The sequence below is a fragment of the Pinus tabuliformis genome, chromosome Q, assembly GCF_031772625.1.
Source record: "Pinus tabuliformis cultivar Carrire ecotype Pingquan chromosome Q, CPIR1, whole genome shotgun sequence".
NCBI lineage: Eukaryota > Viridiplantae > Streptophyta > Pinopsida > Pinales > Pinaceae > Pinus > Pinus tabuliformis.
Genome location: NC_142296.1, coordinates 1,373,708,158 through 1,373,727,576, shown reverse-complemented (window position 1 = coordinate 1,373,727,576; position 19,419 = coordinate 1,373,708,158). Strand labels below are relative to the sequence as shown.

General features: G+C 40.9%; 1 protein-coding gene and 1 pseudogene across 1 annotated transcript in view; both read left to right on the top strand.

Annotated features, from left to right (window-relative positions):
* The first annotated feature begins 225 nt into the window (after positions 1-225).
* The window catches only part of LOC149225021 (zinc finger FYVE domain protein), a 366,932-nt gene continuing 347,738 nt past the window's right edge, over positions 226-19,419 (top strand). Inside the window, exons 1-2 of the mRNA XM_089388331.1 lie at positions 226-351; positions 621-716. Coding sequence (XP_089244457.1) covers positions 226-351; positions 621-716 — 222 coding nt within the window. The remainder of the gene's footprint in view (positions 352-620; positions 717-19,419) is intronic.
* LOC149225023 (putative nitric oxide synthase pseudogene) lies at positions 10,203-18,433 on the top strand (annotated as a pseudogene).

Sequence of the window (19,419 nt, the reverse complement as noted above, 5' to 3'; positions counted from 1 at the left end):
ATTACTTAGGTAGTTTCCTTTGATAATCAACTGCTCACTATTCTCTGAAGGGAAATAGTTCATATCTCTATGCTTAGTATTATATGACTTTGTTTTGATATAAATATTTCTTGCTTATTCTTTCATGTTTTACAAGTCATTTTCAATAGATAATAATGGATAATTTTTTCCTTCTCAAAGCAAGTCCTTTCTCTCTTTCCTCGTCTTTAGCCATTGGTAGCTGGAATGGGTTGGGATTTGCTGACTAGTAAGATAGCTACTCTGAGAAAAATGATGGAGCTTCTATGGAGAAGCAAATTGAATCAGTTAAGGCTAGACAATCTCTCTATTTATGGAAAACAAGGGGAAGAGGTGAGGATTTCCTTAATTTAGAAAATTTGATGAAGTTGGGGGACATGTATCTCTTACTATTCTGATTGTCTATTGTTGGACGTTGGAGAATAATAGACAATTTCCTGTAAGAAGTTTTAGTGCAATATTTTATGCAACTGCAAATTTGTTACATTGATTATCTTTGTGATCATCTCTGCTACCATTTGGATCTTTCCTACTTCGCTACTTGCAGTAATTCTAGTCAAAATTGTGACTCCAAAACTTGCTCATTATTTTTTGGTAAAAAGGGGACGAGACTCAATGAGCATGTTGATGGAAGCCCACTAGATCCCTTTGTTGCAATTTTTTTCCTTAAATGTCTTGCCGTACAAACTCCTCTAAGAGTAAGTATCCTTTGGCCTTATGCAAGATTTGCTTGAGTATTAGTAATATAAACTATGATTAATTTGTATGAAACACATTCCTAACACTCCTATTTTTTGTGCATGCCATATGTTGAACATTGTTGTGTTTATATTTTAAACCTCTCTTGGATTTCACTTCTTGATAAGGAACTAGTTGTTGGTTACGTATACAGATGGTTCTAGTCCTTATTGACTAACGCACACTGTTGTAGTAGTGTATACATTTCCTAAAGTTTGAGATTTCTTCAGCAGGTCTTATTTATTGGAAAAAAAAAGTTTATATTAATCTCCACAAATTAGAAAGTGGTCAATAGAACTGGTGTTTCTGAACATGGTAAATGCATCCATGTGAGTGCACCTAGCAGTTCCAGATAAAAAATGCAATAAGAGCTCAAACTGGTGATATAAAATGATTTGCAATGAGAAGAGGTCAATAATTGCATTTGTCATTTTTGTGATTCCTCACAAATCCTCTCTTTGTATGTGCTAAGTCTAAATAATGTAAGCACATCCATGAACATCATGCTGGAAAAATGTTGTGTCACTCAAATGAAAAGAGCAGTGAATTACGTCAATCCTACATAAACCCTCTGAGGGGGGCATTTTAAATCATCAAGGTCATTGTGAATTGAATTTTGAGAATTGTGTCCAGTTTACTTTGGGCTGGTTTATGTCAGTGTTTTAGTCCAATTGCAGTGTGCTCAGATAACCTATTTTCTTAGAAAATTTAGAATGACAATTGGGAGAACAGAAAGAGAAGCAGGAAATACATGTATGTGCATACACATGTATATGTTGCACAGTTATAGTTAGCAGCAAAAATAGACTACGTTCTTTAGTTGTTTTATATTAAGACATAATATATACAAATGTTCATATTGTCATCTCGTCAACAACCAGACTGCATACACAAAACAAAGGAATGGCCAACCTCTGTATCTCTGCAGGTCAATGACCTTGATTTATGAATACATAAAGACCTTGCCTAACAATCTGCTTTTTATTTATACAATTTTGGACCTAACATACACCTCCCTATTAAATGTAAATTTTTCAATCCTAGGTGCCTGCTGTCTTGACGTTCTCTCATTAAATAACTCACAACATAATTTATTTAACAGTAGAAGATTAAACTTCTGAACATTGCATCAATCACACAATCGCTGAAAAATGAACAGCAGAAGAAATAAAACACATAGATAGGGATTTCTCTTTTAAATCATCTTTTCATTTCGTTGATCGAACTTTCCAAGGTGACCTCTGCAGCTTGCTTTGAACCAGCAGATGGTCAATAAAATCACCTCAAACAGTGGTGTACCGCTGGATCTGAGTGTGTATGACCAGATATGAGGGTGTATGGCCTGTACATGAAGAAAGGGCTTTCCTTTTGGCATGGGCTTGGTCAGATAGCAGCTAATGGCTGATTGTGGCAATAAACTGGAGCTTCACTGCTCCCTTGTAAACCCTTTTTCATATGGAGTAATGATAACTGAGTGACCTCAAAAATGTGAATTGCACTGGAACTGGAAGAAAACCAGATAAAAAAACTGGTTGACCAAAAATAACATGAAATATTCAAACTTTGAAAAAGAAAATATATATTTGTGTGCATCCATATGAATCTAAACCATTATACACAAATATGAAGAGTTTCTCATACATATACCAAGAAAGGGTGCATAAAATTAAAATTGCACCAAGCGCAATCCATCTTTAAACCAAAAAATATTAACAAAGATGCTCTAAATGGCCTCTAGAGTTAAAAAAAATCACACTACAACAAATAACTACATATTGTCAAAATCATTGCCTATATTGGAATGCTCCTTATCACTAACATCCTCTAAGCATTGAAATAAGATATAAAAGCTATAACATGTCAAAACAGTGATTTTATTTGAGTGATGGGTACATTTTTACTGAGGTACGTAGAGGGCTTGGTTCTCTTGACTAAATGCTGGTTTCATACCCTCAAACATGACAGAATCCCATGGAAACATTGCAATCCTACCAATTTTGAAAACTGTTAAGTCTGCTGAATTTTGATTGGGATCTAAAATACTACTTTCTCCATATGAAATCTAGTGAGGTTGGAACCACTCTCAAACATTCTATCCTTTAACTTCAAGAAATTATCATTACCATTAATTACTAGGGTGATTGAATTGGAGGGGTGGGGGTCTCTGTAATGAGCATTACTAGGGCTCCAGAGTTGGCTATTGTGCTCGCAAATGACTTATGATATTGTTTTTTTTAAAGAAATGTTTGGGTGGTCCCTTGCTGCATTGCAGGACATTGTACAGAACCAGCCAATTCAATACAAAACTGGTCGTTTTGGTGCTTGTTGCCTCAAAATCTAGCAACTTTGCAAGAGCTAGATTAAGACAACAATGAGGTGGCTGCCACTGTCACCTTAGCACATCACCTCTTGCTTTTTAGTGGAATTTCACCACATAGGAGGGTTCCCAGTATATATAAATCACCTAAAGGTATTCTAAGTCAATTGGATCAAGGCGATGTAGAAGAGGCTTTCATTTCAATAGTGAGCATTTCATTTCAATCACTTACATTAGTAATTTATAAATACAGGAATATCTGTTCCGATAACCTGGTTGAGATGCCCCTGAGCTCCTAATCTTGTTGGGATGCTCCTCTTGACTACCGACTAGATTTACCTTCCAGCCAACTAGGAAGTATTTCCTAGACCAGGAAAACTCCACAGGTTCTCTAGTCCTCTGAGCCCAAGTCCAACCAGATGTAGTGTGTCCAAGATAAACAATACTCTCATTCTCTCCCTTCTCTCTTCCCCACCTTACTCTCAAAACAAATCCTCCAAAACCACAACCAAACCAAAAGCAAGATCAAGGATCCCCTCTCCTCTCCTCATCCTTCCCCTTTTATGCCCGCTTCTCTTCTCCACCTCAACCATCTCTCATTAATGTCATAACTACCCCATCATCTTTACATTTGACTTATCTTCTCTCAAGTAAATTTGAGAGGACATTTTGGAGATGAGATATGAATATATAATTTGATAATTAATTGGAGAGTACCATGTCTTCTCCCAAGTAAAGTTGAGAGGACATGTTAGGGATGAGATATGAATATATAATTTGGTAATTAATTGGAGAGGACCATGTCTTTTCCCAAGTAAATTTGAGAGGACTTTTTGCGGATAAGATATGAATATTTAATTTGGTGATTAATTGGAGAGGACCATGCATTCTCGCAAGTAAATTTGAGAGAACATTTTGGAGATGAGATATGAATATTTAATTTGGTCATTAATTGGAGAGGACCATGTAGTCTCCCAAGTAAATTTAAGAGGACATTTTGGGGATGAGATATGAATATATAATTTGGTAATTAATTGGAGAGGACCATGTCTTCTCCCAAGTAAATTGAGAGGACATTTTGGTGATGAGATATGAATATATAATTTGGTAATTAATTGGAGAGGACCATGTCTTCTCCCAAGTAAATTTGAGAGGACATTTTGGGAATGAGATATGAATATTTTAATTGGAATAAATGGAAGGAGACCATATCCTATCAAAATCTAAATTTGAAGAGGTAAGTTGGGAATTGAATAATAACAAAATTTATATCAGTAATAAATTTACAGTTTCACCAATGTAGGTATGTACCAATATTTCCTGATAATTATAAGTCAATATTCTAAGGTAATTTAAACACTAGTAAAATTTGCATGATAAAATGAAGTAGGGCATTGCATACACTCCTCCTTCAGAAAACTTCGTCCCGATGTTAGAGTGTAAAAGATATAAGGAGTTCGAAGAAGTTTGGCAATAAGGCATAACAAAATAGAGAGATAGTTATAGTAGTAAAATTTGATAAGTCAGACAATTACATTGCGTTCCATCAAGAGTCTTCAACTGATCTATATCCTCCTATCCTTCCTGACCTACTTCCGTTCCCACCCTATCCATCCTCTGTTGCTATATATGGTGGTATCGGCTATACCAATCTAACCACTGATAAAACCAATATGGCGGAAGTGTCTACTATATTGAGCTAACTTCCCCAACAGGCAACTGGCAATTGTTATCACACATCTAGGGGAGCGTGTCCACCACTGGCCTCCCACGATTCCAGGTTTGGAGGTTACACGGTGGGAAATACCTCCACCCTTCCTCACAACTAGGGTCAACACCCTAATATGGACCACACTACAGCGCTGGTTGGATACTAGTCATCGAATAATCCAGTCAGGTAGTCTTGTCACCTGTCATTCACATTTTACCCATGTCATAAGAGTGCACATCCAGTAGATACAAAATGTAATAGAACAATGTGCATTATACCTTTCCCCATGAGATGTCTCGACCTTCCCCCAGTGGAAGAGTAGATCTTGGCTATCATATAGTTCTTTCCAATCTGCGGGTTAACTCTCATTCATGCATTTATAAAACAACAAGATATATATATATATAAGTGATCTTAAACATCATGTTATTAAGTCTAGTATCCACGTGTCAATCGTGCAGTTCATACTGGAAATATATCATAATTTCACTAAGTTGTTCATTAAATAAATCATATCCACTTGAGCCATACATGAAACAACAATAATTCCGATAAGTCACGCACTAGATAATTCATCACCAAGCGAGTTGTACATTAGGCCATACATCAAACATTTCCATCATCAATACCAAATCCATCAAATGATTTATATAAGTAGTTTCACGTGTCCAACTAAATGCATCAATATTACATAACGTTCATAAATAAATAACATGGAACTGCAAAATAGAACCTTAGCATAGGTAGTTGTCTAAGTAAAAAATGGGCATCACAGATGCTCAAAAAGTGAGGGGTAGTCACGACGTATAGTCTCTGCATCCTCCCAGGTAGCAGATCCTAGGCTATACTTGTCCCACTAGACCTTAACCTGGTCCACCATGCGACGTCTGAACTGTTGAATCTTACGGTCCAATATGCATAATGGTTCGACCACTATGGTTCCCATGTCCGAGACCTACAATTCCCTCCAATCCAGTTTGTGAGATTCATCAGAAACATAATGTCGTAAAATAGATACATGAAAAACATCACGATTTTTATGCAAATGGGGTGGCAGTACAAGACGATAGGTAACTGGTCCAGTCTTCTCCTTGATCCTAAATGGTCTTACGAACCGAGGTGACAACTTCGTCCCCTTGCCAAACCGAATGGTGCTTTTGTTGGGTCAGATATGAATAAAAACTTGGTCCCCTACTTCATAACTGCGATCAATCCTATGTGAACCAGCATAACTTTTCTGTCTATCTTGTGCTTCCTTTAACCTTAGTCGAATTTGATTTACCTGTTCCTCTGTTTCTTGAACTAATTCTCGCCCAATTATTACTTGGTCCTCCAACTTCTCCCAACTCAACGGCGTCCTACATGGCTTTCCATATAGAGCTTGATAAGGAGGTATCTCGATTGAACTGTGGTAACTGTTATTATAGACAATCTCTACCAATGGTAAGTACCTTTCCCATTGAGTCTGATTATCCATGACGTACATCCTAAGCATGTCTTCCATAACCTGATTTACTCTTTTAGTCTGCCCATTTGTTTTTGGATGATATGCAGTGCTCAGGTTCAATTGAGTCCCTAGTGCTAACTGCAAACTTGTCCAAAACCTAGATATAAATCAAGAGTCTCTATCAGAAATGATCTTTGTGGGTAACCCGTGTAGTCGAATAACTTCACTTATAAACACTCGTGCCACATTAGTAACATTGTAAGTGTCTCTTATTGGAATGAAATGGGCACTTTTGGTCAATTTATCAACTATAACCAATATAGCATTGTGCCTCTGTGAAGTGAGTGGCAAACTCACAACAAAATCCATGGAAATTACATCCCATTTAGACATAGGGATGTCATGTGGTTGTAAGAGTCTTGCTGGATGGCGATGATCAACCTTCACTCGTTGACATTCAAGACATTTGGTGACAAACTGGACTATGTCGTGCTTCATGCCTACCCAAAAGAAGAGTTTCTTCGTGTCCGCGTACATCTTCTGTACTCCAGGATGTGCACAATAGAGCGCTCTATGTGACTCTTCGAGGATGGTCCTTCTTTTACCCCCTCCTTAGGTATGTACTTTCTCCCTTGAAATCTCAATAGTCCATCTGGTTCAAGGACATATCCCTCAAATTTTGGTTCTATCTGCTTCCCACTCTGGAGTGCTGAGATGACCTTTAGATACCAACTTTCTTCAAAGAGTTTCTCCAACACACATTCCCTTAGATTTACCTTTAAGGCTACTAGGGAGAAGGTTCGTGGTCTCCTGCTTAGTGCATCAACCATCACATTCTCCTTTCCATTGATGTTTGAGATCTCAAAATCATACTCACTCATGAATTCACTCCACCGCCTTTGTCTAGCATTCAAATCCCTTTGAATGAAGAGATGCTTCAGGCTTTGATGATCTGTTCTTAACTCAAATCTTTTCCCAACGAGGTAGTGACTCCACAGTTTCAAGGCTAACATCATTGCTGCTAATTCTAAGTCATGGGTAGCATGCAACTCTTCATGTTTCTTCAATTTTCTAGACGCGTAAGATATTACTCCGCCTTCTTGCATCAATACTGCACCCAATCCTTGCGTCGAAGCATCGATGCAGACAGTGAAGTCTTTTTCCATGTCTGGTACTCGAAGGATCGATGCACTAGTTAGTAACCTCTTTAGTTCTGTGAATGCAGTGTCACATTCATATGCTCATTCATACCTGACCCCCTTTCGCTGTAATGTGGTGATGGGTTTTGCAATCCTTGAAAACCCTTCCACAAACTTGCGATAATACCCTGCTAGCCCCATAAAACTACGTACCTCATGAGCGTTTTTCAGTACTGGCCAATACTTCATTGGCCTTCACCTTTTCCGGGTCAAATGAAATCCCTTCTCTTGAAATGATGTGGCCAAGGTAATGAACTTTCTTCTGAAAGAAGGAACATTTTGACAATTTTCCGTACAATTGATTTTCCCTTAAGCAATACAACCCTTAGGTGCTTTCCATACTCCTTTTCCAAGAATGTTGTCCAGAAAGACTTGCACAAATTGGTCCAAATACTTCCTGAACACACCATTCATGAGGCTCATGAATACTGCTGGTGCATTGGTCAAACCAAATGGAACAACTACGAACTCATAGTGCCCAAACCGAGTTCGAAATGCAGTTTTTGAGATGTCCTCTTCCTTAATCCTCAATTGGTGGTATCCAAATCGTAGATCAATCTTTGAGAAAACCGTTGCTCCCTTCATTTGATCAAATAGGTCATCTATTCGAGGTATCGGGTACCTATTCTTTATTGTGGCTATATTCAAATCCCTCTAATCTAGGCATAGCTGTAAGGAACCATCCTTCTTGACAAAAATCACTGGTGCACCCCAAGGCGAAATACTAGGTCTGATAAATCCCAAGTCTAAGAGCTCCTTTAACTGCATCTGCAACTCACAAAGTTTTGGAGTTGTCATCCTATAGGGTGTCTTAGATATTGGTTTTGCACCAGGTTTTAGGTCGATTGTGAAATCAATCTCCCTTATAGGAGGTAATCCAGGCAATTCCTTAGGAAAAACATCCTTGAATTTTGACAGAATTGGGTGTTGATCTAGGGAGGGTCCTTTTTGGTCACTTACAACGTCGACCACATATAGCTTGCAACCTTGTCGGAGACAACGTTTTACCTTCATCATGGATATGAATCACAGCGACACTCCTCTCTTGATTCCAAAAATCTCAATTGGCCTACCTTCATCATCTAAACAAATCACCTTCTTCTTGAAACAGTCTACCAAAGCTCGATGAGCTTCTAGCCAGTCCATTCCAATAATTACATCATACGTCCCCAATGCTGTGACGTATGCCTTCAACTTAGTCATACACACCCCGAGGTTTACCTGACATTGGTCAACACTAGGTCCTACTGCTTGTTTTATCCCAGAAGCCATCTCAACTTGCTTAAAGTCATTGTGCTCATACGCTGCCAACCCAAATTTTTCTAATGCAACTGGTGAAATGAAATTATCTGTAGCACCAGAATCAATTTTTTTTTTTAACTTTACTTTGTTTATCATACCTGAGATTTCTACCACAGCAGACTGGTGTTCAACTTGCTGGTTATCAACTGCTACATAGATTCGATGGTGACTACTTGCCCCCCCATTGGTGCTTTTCCTTCTCTATGGTTGTTACCAGCTTGTAACTTAGGGCAGTCACGCTCGTAATGAGGTCCCCCGCATCCCCAACAAGTGATGCGCGGTAGACCTTGAACCGAATGTTGGGGAGTTCTTTGGAAAGAGTTCCTTCCCTTGGGACCCCTGCCCCTACTTGTTGCTCCTCGCGTATGACCTTGATTTGAATGCGCCCTTGAAGCTGCGGGTGAAGATGCACTAGTAACCATTGAAATCCCCGCGGTCGGTGCTCTGGGTACAACCTGTTTCCATATGGTGGTGGCCTCAAACTTCCTCCCCTGGGGAAGGTACGAGGGGCCTTACCCATAAACCTTGGTTGGCGTGGAAAAATGGTTTTGTTTCCACCCTTTAAGTCTAAGTGTTCTTCGACATAACTAGCCTGTTCCACAACTTCTGCAACTAAGGATGGTTTCCATATCTGCACCATTGCCCTAATCTTAGGGTTCATTCCATAAATAAAACGATCTGCTTGGCGCTGGTAAATATCCATGTAGGAGACATACTTGACCAATTCCATGAATCTTATTTCATATTCTTCTACCGTATGATTTCCCTGTACGAAGGCAGGGAAGGCTCCTACCTATGCTGGTAGGTACTTTTTTCTAAATATCTCCGCAAATAACTCCCAAGTAACTGTGTCCGGAGTGAGGTGTAGTTGACGCTCTAAGTTACCCCACCAATTCAGAGCACTATGCCTGAGTTGGAATATTGTTATTTTAGCTTTTGCACATTCGCTGGCACAACCTCTTGCAAACTTCGGGAGCTTAATCTTTTGGAGCTCCCTAGTAATGTCCTCGATTGGAGGTCCTCTATCAGAGTCTCTTGATCCCTCGAGATTTCCTAACCCTGATGGAGGGTGCTCCACTTCCACTTCATTTGTTTGGCACCCTTTTAAAGTCTCATTAATTTCTTCTAGGGAACGCAAGATGAGAGTCAACTCTGGTGAAGGTAATGGGTTATTTGTAGGAGGTCCTTGTGATGACTCTCCCTGACCTTGATTTCTTCGCGTCCTCACCATTTTGAATTGTCCAAATATCTGCATGATGCACAAGACTCATTAATCCCTCTTAGGACTTGTCCCTCTTAGCTGACTCACATATATGTGTATAACGATAGTCATAAGTTTTCCTTTTACTATGCTCGTAAACAAGCATTATTAGTACTGAGAAGATTCCCAAGGATCTACCAAATCCTCTCATGTGTGAGTTCTACATAACTTACAAATTTTCTCTTGAGACTTGCTAGGGTACTGGTGCAATGTACTTGTAAGTCATGCTCTAACACAAATTGTTTTGTTTAGTACCATAGCTATAATTTAATACTGAGCTAATTAATAACTTGGTTTAATATATTCAAATAATTAAGTCAAATACTAATGTGAATAATACCTTTTTAGCCACGTCTTCCTTCTATGGCCATTAATTGCTCCTTCCCACCCTTTTATATTATGTTTCTTTTTTTTAAATCCTTTATGTCCATTTTATGAACCTTGGGACCCCCTTATAGGACATATAAACAATTGGTCTCACCTCTCGAAGAGGCAGTGTCTTTGAAGCAAGGTTCCTTTGTTAAGAGCATGGGCCGGATATTTCTAGAAAAGGCTATAGATAAGCACGATTCTGCTCAGTTCAATATAAAGGAGAAGAGAAAGAAAAAGAAGAATAAAGTACCAGAGATGTCTATGGAGCCTGTCTGTTACGGATGCTGGGCACCTTTGCAAATTGTGGAGTTTGATGGCCCTGGTTGTGTAACCCCAAAGACCTGCAAATTGAAAAAGAAACATCACCAGTTGAGGTCTGTACTATGTGGAAGATGTCGGCTGCTACCCATGGACACATGCTCATTGCTGTTGGTGGACATGGGGGCTGTTCTGGTGGAAAACAATTCATTTCTGCTGAGCAACTTTGTGAAAAGTTGTCTCATCTTCGTCATGATAAAGCTTTGATCATTAAAATGCATTCTTAGTATTCACATGACAAGTTCAAAATCATTGTCAGGGTTTGTTGGAGTTGTATCAGAAATTCAACAACAAAGAAAGGGGTGCAATGTTTATGTTCTGGGGTCCGCTAATGTGGGGAAGTCGGCATTCATCAATGCTTTACTAATACCACTGGAACTTAAGGATTTTGTTGCAACAACAACAAGAAGATACAAACCTATCCAATTTACTGTGCCCGACACCACACTCGGTCCCATTCAGATTGATGCATTCCATGGAGAAGGGAAGTTGTATGACACACCTGGAGTGCATCTTCATCATCGACAGGAAGCTGTTGTACATGCTGAAGATTTGACCTTGCTTGCACTGTTGAAATTTGGTACCAGAGGACAGGTGGTTCCCTAAGGCTTTGATCTTTGGCCTAGGGAAAAGTGTCCAAAAGAATTTAATTTTTCTCCTAAAGTAACTTTATAATTTTTATAAAGTTAAATATAATTTGAAAGTGACTTTAAGTGATAAAGTTGCTAAGTCTAATTTTAAAGTGACTTTATAAAGTCAATGAAAAATTAGAAATGAAAAGTGACCTTGGAAATAAATGACTAAGTGGGTCTTTATTAAAGTGGGGTGAATTAAAAAATAGAAAGTGAGATTTAAATGAGCATTTAATCTCAGCCATTGATCTAAATCTATTTCAGCCATTGGATTTAGGGATCACCCAAAAGTCATTTAGGGTTGGGTTAAGGGAGGAAAAGGAGGGAAAAGATCATTCATTCTTTCATGAGCAGATTGGGAGAAGGAGAGCAAGAGAGCAAAGGAGATTTCTGGACAAGGCGGAGAAAGAGGCAGCAGTTTGGCACACATACCAAGGCAGCACTTCAGCAAATCCGTACAGCTCAAAGAACAAGCAGAAAAAGGCAGATTTAGTGAGCAAAACAATGAAAAAATTGATTTTCAGCACGAATATCGAGGAGGCGATTTTCTGCACGAATTTCGAGGTCTGTCTGTACAAGTTCGTACGGCCGTCCGTACAGTCTGTACGGTCCGTACAGCTCGTACAGCCATTTTCCAGATTGTCTGTTAGCTGAAAAACAGATAAGTTTGCTTGCTGGAAAAATTTCTGTTTTGCTGATTTTTTGCTGAAAAATTTTCTCTGTAAAAGGCATTTTCCAGAAATAAAGAAGAGCTCTCAAACTGGTTTTCCCCAAGAGTTGTAGGGGGTTTTTCCAGGGTCAAGTTGACCAAAAATCACTGAGTTTAAATGTGTTTTTATGGCTGTTTTTAATTGCTGATTTTTATTTCTGCAATTTCCAGCATTCTGAAAAATTTCTAGAATTTGTGTTTTCAACAATATTTATTTTTTCAGTCTGTTAAATGTATGGTTATGGGAATGGGCATTTAACTACATGGGAGAAATAAGGTGAAACTGAAAACCGGGGTGGGAAACAGAAAATTTCTACATGGTATCAAAGCTTGAGTGCTGAAGGGCAGTTTGGGACAGCAAAAGGAAAAAATACCGCTGCTGATTTTTTCACTCAGAAAATTCCAGCAAGCTGATTTTTCATAAACAGCAGTTTTATCTTTACCACAACAGTGCTATTTTTCAGTTTTAGGACAGCAAGATGTCATTGGGATTGAGGGTGGAGGATAGGTTGGATGGGCATACAAATTACAGCGTTTGGAAGGAGAGAATGCAGAGTATCTTTGAGGAGGCAGAAGTCTGGGATATCATGGTGCATACAGCACAGCACCCTGTTGTTGTGCCTACTGATGCAACTCAGTTGACAGCTTATAATAAAAAGAACAACAAGGGTAAGAGGTTGATTCTAGACGGAATCAAAGACCATTGCATTCCTCATGTGAGAGGAAAGAGCAATGCCCATGAGATGTGGACAACATTGTCCAATCTCTACCAGAGTACCAATGAGTACCGGAAGATGGTCCTGAAGGAGAAGCTGAAGAACATTAAGATGGGGAATGATAGTGCAGCTGGATATCTCACAAAGATTACCAATGTGAGAGATGAGTTGGCAGCGATTGGAGAGGCCATTCCATCCACTGAGTTGGTGCGTATTGCAGTGAATGGCCTCCCCCGTTCATGGTTGAACTTTGCTGATGGGGTTTGTGCACGTGAGACCCTTCCCACATGGGAGAGGTTTTGGGATGATTGCATTCAGACAGAGATCAGGAAAGGACAGCTTGGGGCAGCCAAGCCAGTTGAGCAGGATGAGGACGTAGCACTGGTGGCAGGAGGCAAGAAAGGCAAAGGGAAGAAGCAGGCTTCCACAAGCGGTGGTGGAGGCAAAGGCAAAGGTAAAGGTAAACATGGTAACTCACAGAAGGACTATTCCAAAGTGAAGTGTTGGAATTGTCAGAAGATGGGACACTATGCAATTGTGTGTCCGGAGAAGAAGAAGAAGAAGGGGAAGAACCAGGATGTGGCAGCTTCAGCTGAGATTGAGGACTTTGCAGGTCGTTTTGACCGGGAGTTTGCGTTCATTACATGTGAGTCCTCTAGTGCAGGATCACCTGCCACACAGGTTCAGAGGGAGCATGCTTTTCCCTCGATTAGCGGAGCATCTACAGGTATCTGGTATGTGGACAGTGGGGCTTCACGCCACATGACAGGAGTCCGGGAGTACTTCTCAGAGCTTTCAGAGAGTGGCACTGATATTGAGGTAGTACTCGGTGATGACAGAGTTGTTAGAGGAGTCGGGGGGGTACACTGACATTTTAGAGGGAGTCCAGACCTCCCTTGAAAGTGTCAGATGTTCTTTATGTGCCAGGGATGAGGAAGAACCTCATATCCGTCTCAGCTTTGGAGGACAGAGGATATGAGGTACTGTTCAGGGGAGGACAGGTGTTGATGTATCCCAGGGGCACTCCAGCTGATTCAGCTAGAGTGATAGGTGTACGCCATGCAAAGGTGTACAAGTTTGCATTCCAGCCCCTTTTGGCATTGAGCAGTAGTACCGACAGCAGAGCTAGCAGTTCTGAGCTGTGTGAGATTTGGCACCGCAGGATGGGGCACATGTTTCATGGAGCCTTGAGGACATTGCGGGAGATCACTACAGGTGTGCCAGATTTCAGTACTGATCACCATGATACTTGCAGAGGTTGTGCGATGGGCAAGTTTGCCAAATCCCCTTTTCCCAGCAGTGACAGCAGAGCGACGGGGATACTTGATTTGATTCATTCCGATGTGAGCGGTCGGATGTCTCATGTTTCCTTGAGTGGATATGAGTACTATGGCTTATTCATTGATGATCACTCCAGGAAGACCTGGATTTATTTCTTGAAGACCAAGAGTGAGGTCTTCAAGCGGTTTCAGGAGTTCAGAGCTCTTGTGGAGACACAGACAGGTCGGAAGATCAAGTCCCTGAGGTTGGACAATGGAGGAGAGTACACCCTTGGAGAGTTTGTTGACTATTGTGCGGAGGCAGGCATTAGGAGGGAGTTCACTGTTCCTTACAACCCCCAGCAGAACGGGGTTGCAGAGAGGAAGAACAGATCCATCATAGGGGCTGCTAAAGCCATGTTACATGATCAGGGGTTGCCATTGTTCTTGTGGGCAGAGGCCTGCAACACAGCTATTTACTTGCAGAACAGGAGTCCGCATCGTGCCTTGGGGCACATGACTCCGGAGGAGGCTTTCTCTGGGAAGAAGCCTGATCTTGGTCATCTTCATATCTTTGGATGCATTACATACTCCTATATACCCAAGGAGAAGAGGACCAAACTAGAGCCCACCGCAGAGAAGGGTATCTTTGTGGGCTACAGTGAGACCTCAAAGGCCTTTCGGATTTACATTCCTGCACAAAGGAGAGTTGTTGTCAGACGGGATGTGAAGTTCGAGGAGGACAGGGCCTTTAGGAGGTCACGGGAGTTAGAGTATCTGGATTAGCCAGACCCTCAGCAGCAGTTGAGTCAGTCGCAGGGATCCAGTGGGCAGGGATCAGGAGGATCCAGAGGTACATCTATGAGGATGTCAGGTCCATCAGTGAGCAGTGGCTCGCCGAGCCAGAGGGGTGGTGCTCCGGGCAGCATGCAGAGCAGTTCACAGAGCAGTTCACTAGGGAGTCCACTGATGGACAGTTCACACGGTACCTCAGCTTCTACAGGTTCAGGTGCAGGCAGGAGGACAGCAGACAGACAGTCAGGAGTTCAGGCTACTGATGGGGATGAGGAGGAGGAGTTTCATTCTCCTATGGGAGAAGCATGCTCAGGGAAGAGGAAGCCCAAGTGGCTTCAGGACACCCTGAGAGATGCCACATCTGTTGCTGAGCCGAAGAGGCCGGTCAGAGAGAGTAGACCACCTGAGAGGTTTTGTAGCTATATGGCGATGGTTACCAGCATCCTTGACTCTGAGCCTTCTAGCTATGAGGAGGCAGCTAGCCAGCAGGTCTGGAGAGAGGCCATGCAGGAGGAGTATTCTTCTATCATGAAGAATGATGTTTGGGAGGTGGTGCCGAGGCCTGAGGGCAAATCCGTGGTTACTTCCAGATGGCTTTACAAGGTAAAGCATGCTGCAGATGGCAGCATTGAGAAATTCAAAGCGAGGTTTGTGGCTAGAGGGTTCTCCCAAGTAGAGGGAGTTGATTATGAGGAGACCTTCGCTCCCGTGGCTCGATATACTTCGATCCGCTCCATTATATCGATAGCAGCAGAGATGGGTTGGAAGATCCACCAGATGGATGTGAAGACCGCATTTCTCAATGGCTTCATACAGGAGGTGTACATTGAGCAACCACAGGGCTTTGAGGTGCATGGGAAGGAGTCCCATGTGTGCAGATTGAAGAAGGCCCTTTATGGCCTAAAGCAAGCTCCCAGAGCTTGGTACTCCAGGATAGATGCATACTTGCAGGGGATGGGTTTCACAAAGAGTGAGGCAGATCCGAACCTTTACTTTATTGTGATTGGTGAGGAGCCTCTCATTCTGGTGCTGTATGTGGATGACTTGATCATTACAGGTGCAGAGAGACTCATAGAGCACTGCAAGAGAGATCTTGCGGCGGAGTTTGAGATGAAGGACATCGGCTTGATGCATTACTTTTTGGGTTTGGAGGTGTGGCAGGAGGAGGGGCATTTCTTCCTGGGGCAGGGGAAGTATATTGTGGACATCCTTAGCAGATTCCACATGGAGGATTGTAGACCCATGTCGACACCGATGATCACCAACTGGAAGAAGCTTCATGCTTCGGATTCCGAGTTGGTGGATCCCACATTGTACAGGCAGCTGATTGGTTCCTTGATGTATTTGGTCAACACTAGACCAGATATCTGTTTTGCAGTCAACACGATGAGTCAGTTTATGTGTGAGCCTAGGAAGGTTCACTGGGTGGCTGCAAAACACATTTTGCGGTACTTGCAGGGGACAGTGGATTATGGTCTGGACTACAGGCAGGGAGATGGAGTGAGATTGGCAGGATACACTGATTCTGATTGGGCAGGTTGTGCTTCTGATAGGAAGAGCACTTCAGGGTGTTGTTTTGGGTTGGGTTCAGCAGTAGTGTCATGGTTCAGCCGGAAGCAGCAGTCAGTAGCACTGAGTTCAGCGGAAGCAGAGTATATGGCAGCCAGTCTAGCTAGTTGTGAGGCCATCTGGCTTCGCAAGATGTTGTTTGGCTTATTTGGTCAGCCGTTGAGACCTTCAGTGATTTACTGTGATAATCAGAGTTGCATTAAACTCACGGAGAATCCAGTATTTCATGACAGGTCAAAGCATATCGGGATCAGATATCATTTCATCAGAGACTATGTTCAGAAGGGAGCTGTGAAGCTTGAGTATATTTCCACTGATGAGCAGGTTGCAGATATTCTTACCAAAGCCTTACCACGGGGCAAGCATGTCTACTTCAGAGACAAGATGGGTGTGGTGAGGAACACCTTCCTCGGTAAGAGGGAGTGTTGAAATTTGGTACCAGAGGACAGGTGGTTCCCTAAGGCTTTGATCTTTGGCCTAGGGAAAAGTGTCCAAAAGAATTTAATTTTTCTCCTAAAGTAACTTTATAATTTTTATAAAGTTAAATCTAATTTGAAAGTGACTTTAAGTGATAAAGTTGCTAAGTCTAATTTTAAAGTGACTTTATAAAGTCAATGAAAAATTAGAAAGGAAAAGTGACTTTGGAAATAAATGACTAAGTGGGTGTTTATTAAAGTGGGGTGAATTAAAAAATAGAAAGTGAGATTTAAATGAGCATTTAATCTCAGCCATTGATCTAAATCTATTTCAGCCATTGGATTTAGGGATCACCCAAAAGTCATTTAGGGTTGGGTTAAGGGAGGAAAAGGAGGGAAAAGATCATTCATTCTTTCATGAGCAGATTGGGAGAAGGAGAGCAAGAGAGCAAAGGAGATTTCTGGACAAGGAGGAGAAAGAGGCAGCAGTTTGGCACACATACCAAGGCAGCACTTCAGCAAATCCGTACAGCTCAAAGAACAAGCAGAAAAAGGCAGATTTAGTGAGCAAAACAGTGAAAAAATTGATTTTCAGCACGAATATCGAGGAGGAGATTTTCTGCACGAATTTCGAGGTCTGTCCGTACAAGTCCGTACGGTCCGTACAGCTCGTACAGCCATTTTCCAGATTGTCTGTTAGCTGAAAAACAGATAAGTTTGCTTGCTGGAAAAATTTCTGTTTTGCTGATTTTTTGCTGAAAAATTTTCTCTGTAAAAGGCATTTTCCAGAAATAAAGAAGAGCTCTCAAACTGGTTTTCCCCAAGAGTTGTAGGGGGTTCTTCCAGGGTCAAGTTGACCAAAAATCACTGAGTTTAAATGTGTTTTTATGGCTGTTTTTAATTGCTGATTTTTATTTCTGCAATTTCCAGCATTCTGAAAAATTTCCAGAATTTGTGTTTTCAGCAATATTTATTTTTTCAGTCTGTTAAATGGATGGTTATGGGAATGGGCATTTAACTACATGGGAGAAATAAGGTGAAACTGAAAACCGGGGTGGGAAACAGAAAATTTCTACATGCACCACAAAGTCGGCTGAAAGGGAATGCTGTTTCTATTGATGCACTGACCAAGGAAAATCAAGGATTATTTTATACATCCAAAGCGACATCATGTACAATGGACAATGGTTTAAATGGACAGTCTATATTCTGGGGTGGTCTAGTTAGAATCGATGTAGTCAAGGTACCTCTCCATATACGATTGATAATGTATGGACCAAAAGGAGTGCAAATTAAAGTAGTTCCTACATCTGAAGCTAAAGAATTCTATCATAGAGAGCTCGAAGAAATGATGGAGCAATGCTTTGCTGCAGACATTCTCATTTATAACATGCTACTCCGAGGCCTTTGCAAGGAAGGTAAAATGGAACTTGCTTGTGATCTATTCAACAGAATGCCCAAAAAAAACTTGGGTGAAATGTTAGAAAAGAAATTGCATCCTAATGGGTATATGAGCCATTTGTTGAAGATGGTGTCTAACCGAGGCCAAAATTTGTATGAGCATGCATTCTTTTGTTTCTGGCCATATTCAATCTTGGTGAGAGCACGTGTGTTGCTGTTCTATTATGATGATTATGAAAAGTCAACTAGATAGGTGGAGTATGAATCACCTTCTAATACATAGGGGAAGCAGAGTTGAGAGTAAGGTGGAGAAATCAGTTCCACATACTTTTTATAAAAAAAATTTAGCAGAGATTTGTGTCTAGTGGGTCTTGGGTCCAGATTTTGAACCCGCTTTGATACCACGTGTAAGACTCCATCCTAGGGTCCTCTAACAGAACTAAATTCTCTAATTTCAAATACAATAAAACAGGAAATAATTTATTTCTAACTAAACATTTAATCGATGATAATTTACCATTAAAATTTATTTCCTACAATTAAATAGTGAGCATTTCATTTCAATCACTTACATGAGTAATCTATAAATAGAGAAATACTTGTTTCGATAGTCTAGTTGAGATGCCCCTGAGCTCCTGATCCTGCTGAGATGCTCCTCTTGACTACTGACTGGATTTACCTCCCAGCCAACTAGGAAGTATTTCCTAGCCCAGGAAACCTCCACAAGTTCCTTATCCCTCCAAGCCCAAGTCCAACCAAATGTAGTGTGTTCAAGATAAACAATACTCTCCTTCTCTCCCTTCTCTCTTCCCCACCTTACTCTCAAACAAACCCTCCAAAACCACAACCAAACCAAAAGCAAGACCAAGGATCCCTTCTTCTCCCCTCATCCTTCCCCTTTTATGCCCCCTTCTCTTCTCCACTTCAACCATCTCTCATTAATGTCATAACTACCCTATCATTCTTACATTTGACTTATTTTCTCCCAAATGAATTTGAGAGGACATTTTGGGGATGAGATATGAATATATAATTTGGTAATTAATTGGAGAGGACCATGTCTTCTCCCAAATAAATTTGATAGGACATTTTGAGGATGAGATATGAATACATAATTTGACAATTAATTGGAGAGGACCATGTCTTCTCCCAAGTAAATTTGAGAGCACATTTTGGGGATGAGATATGAATATTTAATTTGGTAATCAATTGGAGAGGACCATGTCTTCTCCCAAGTAA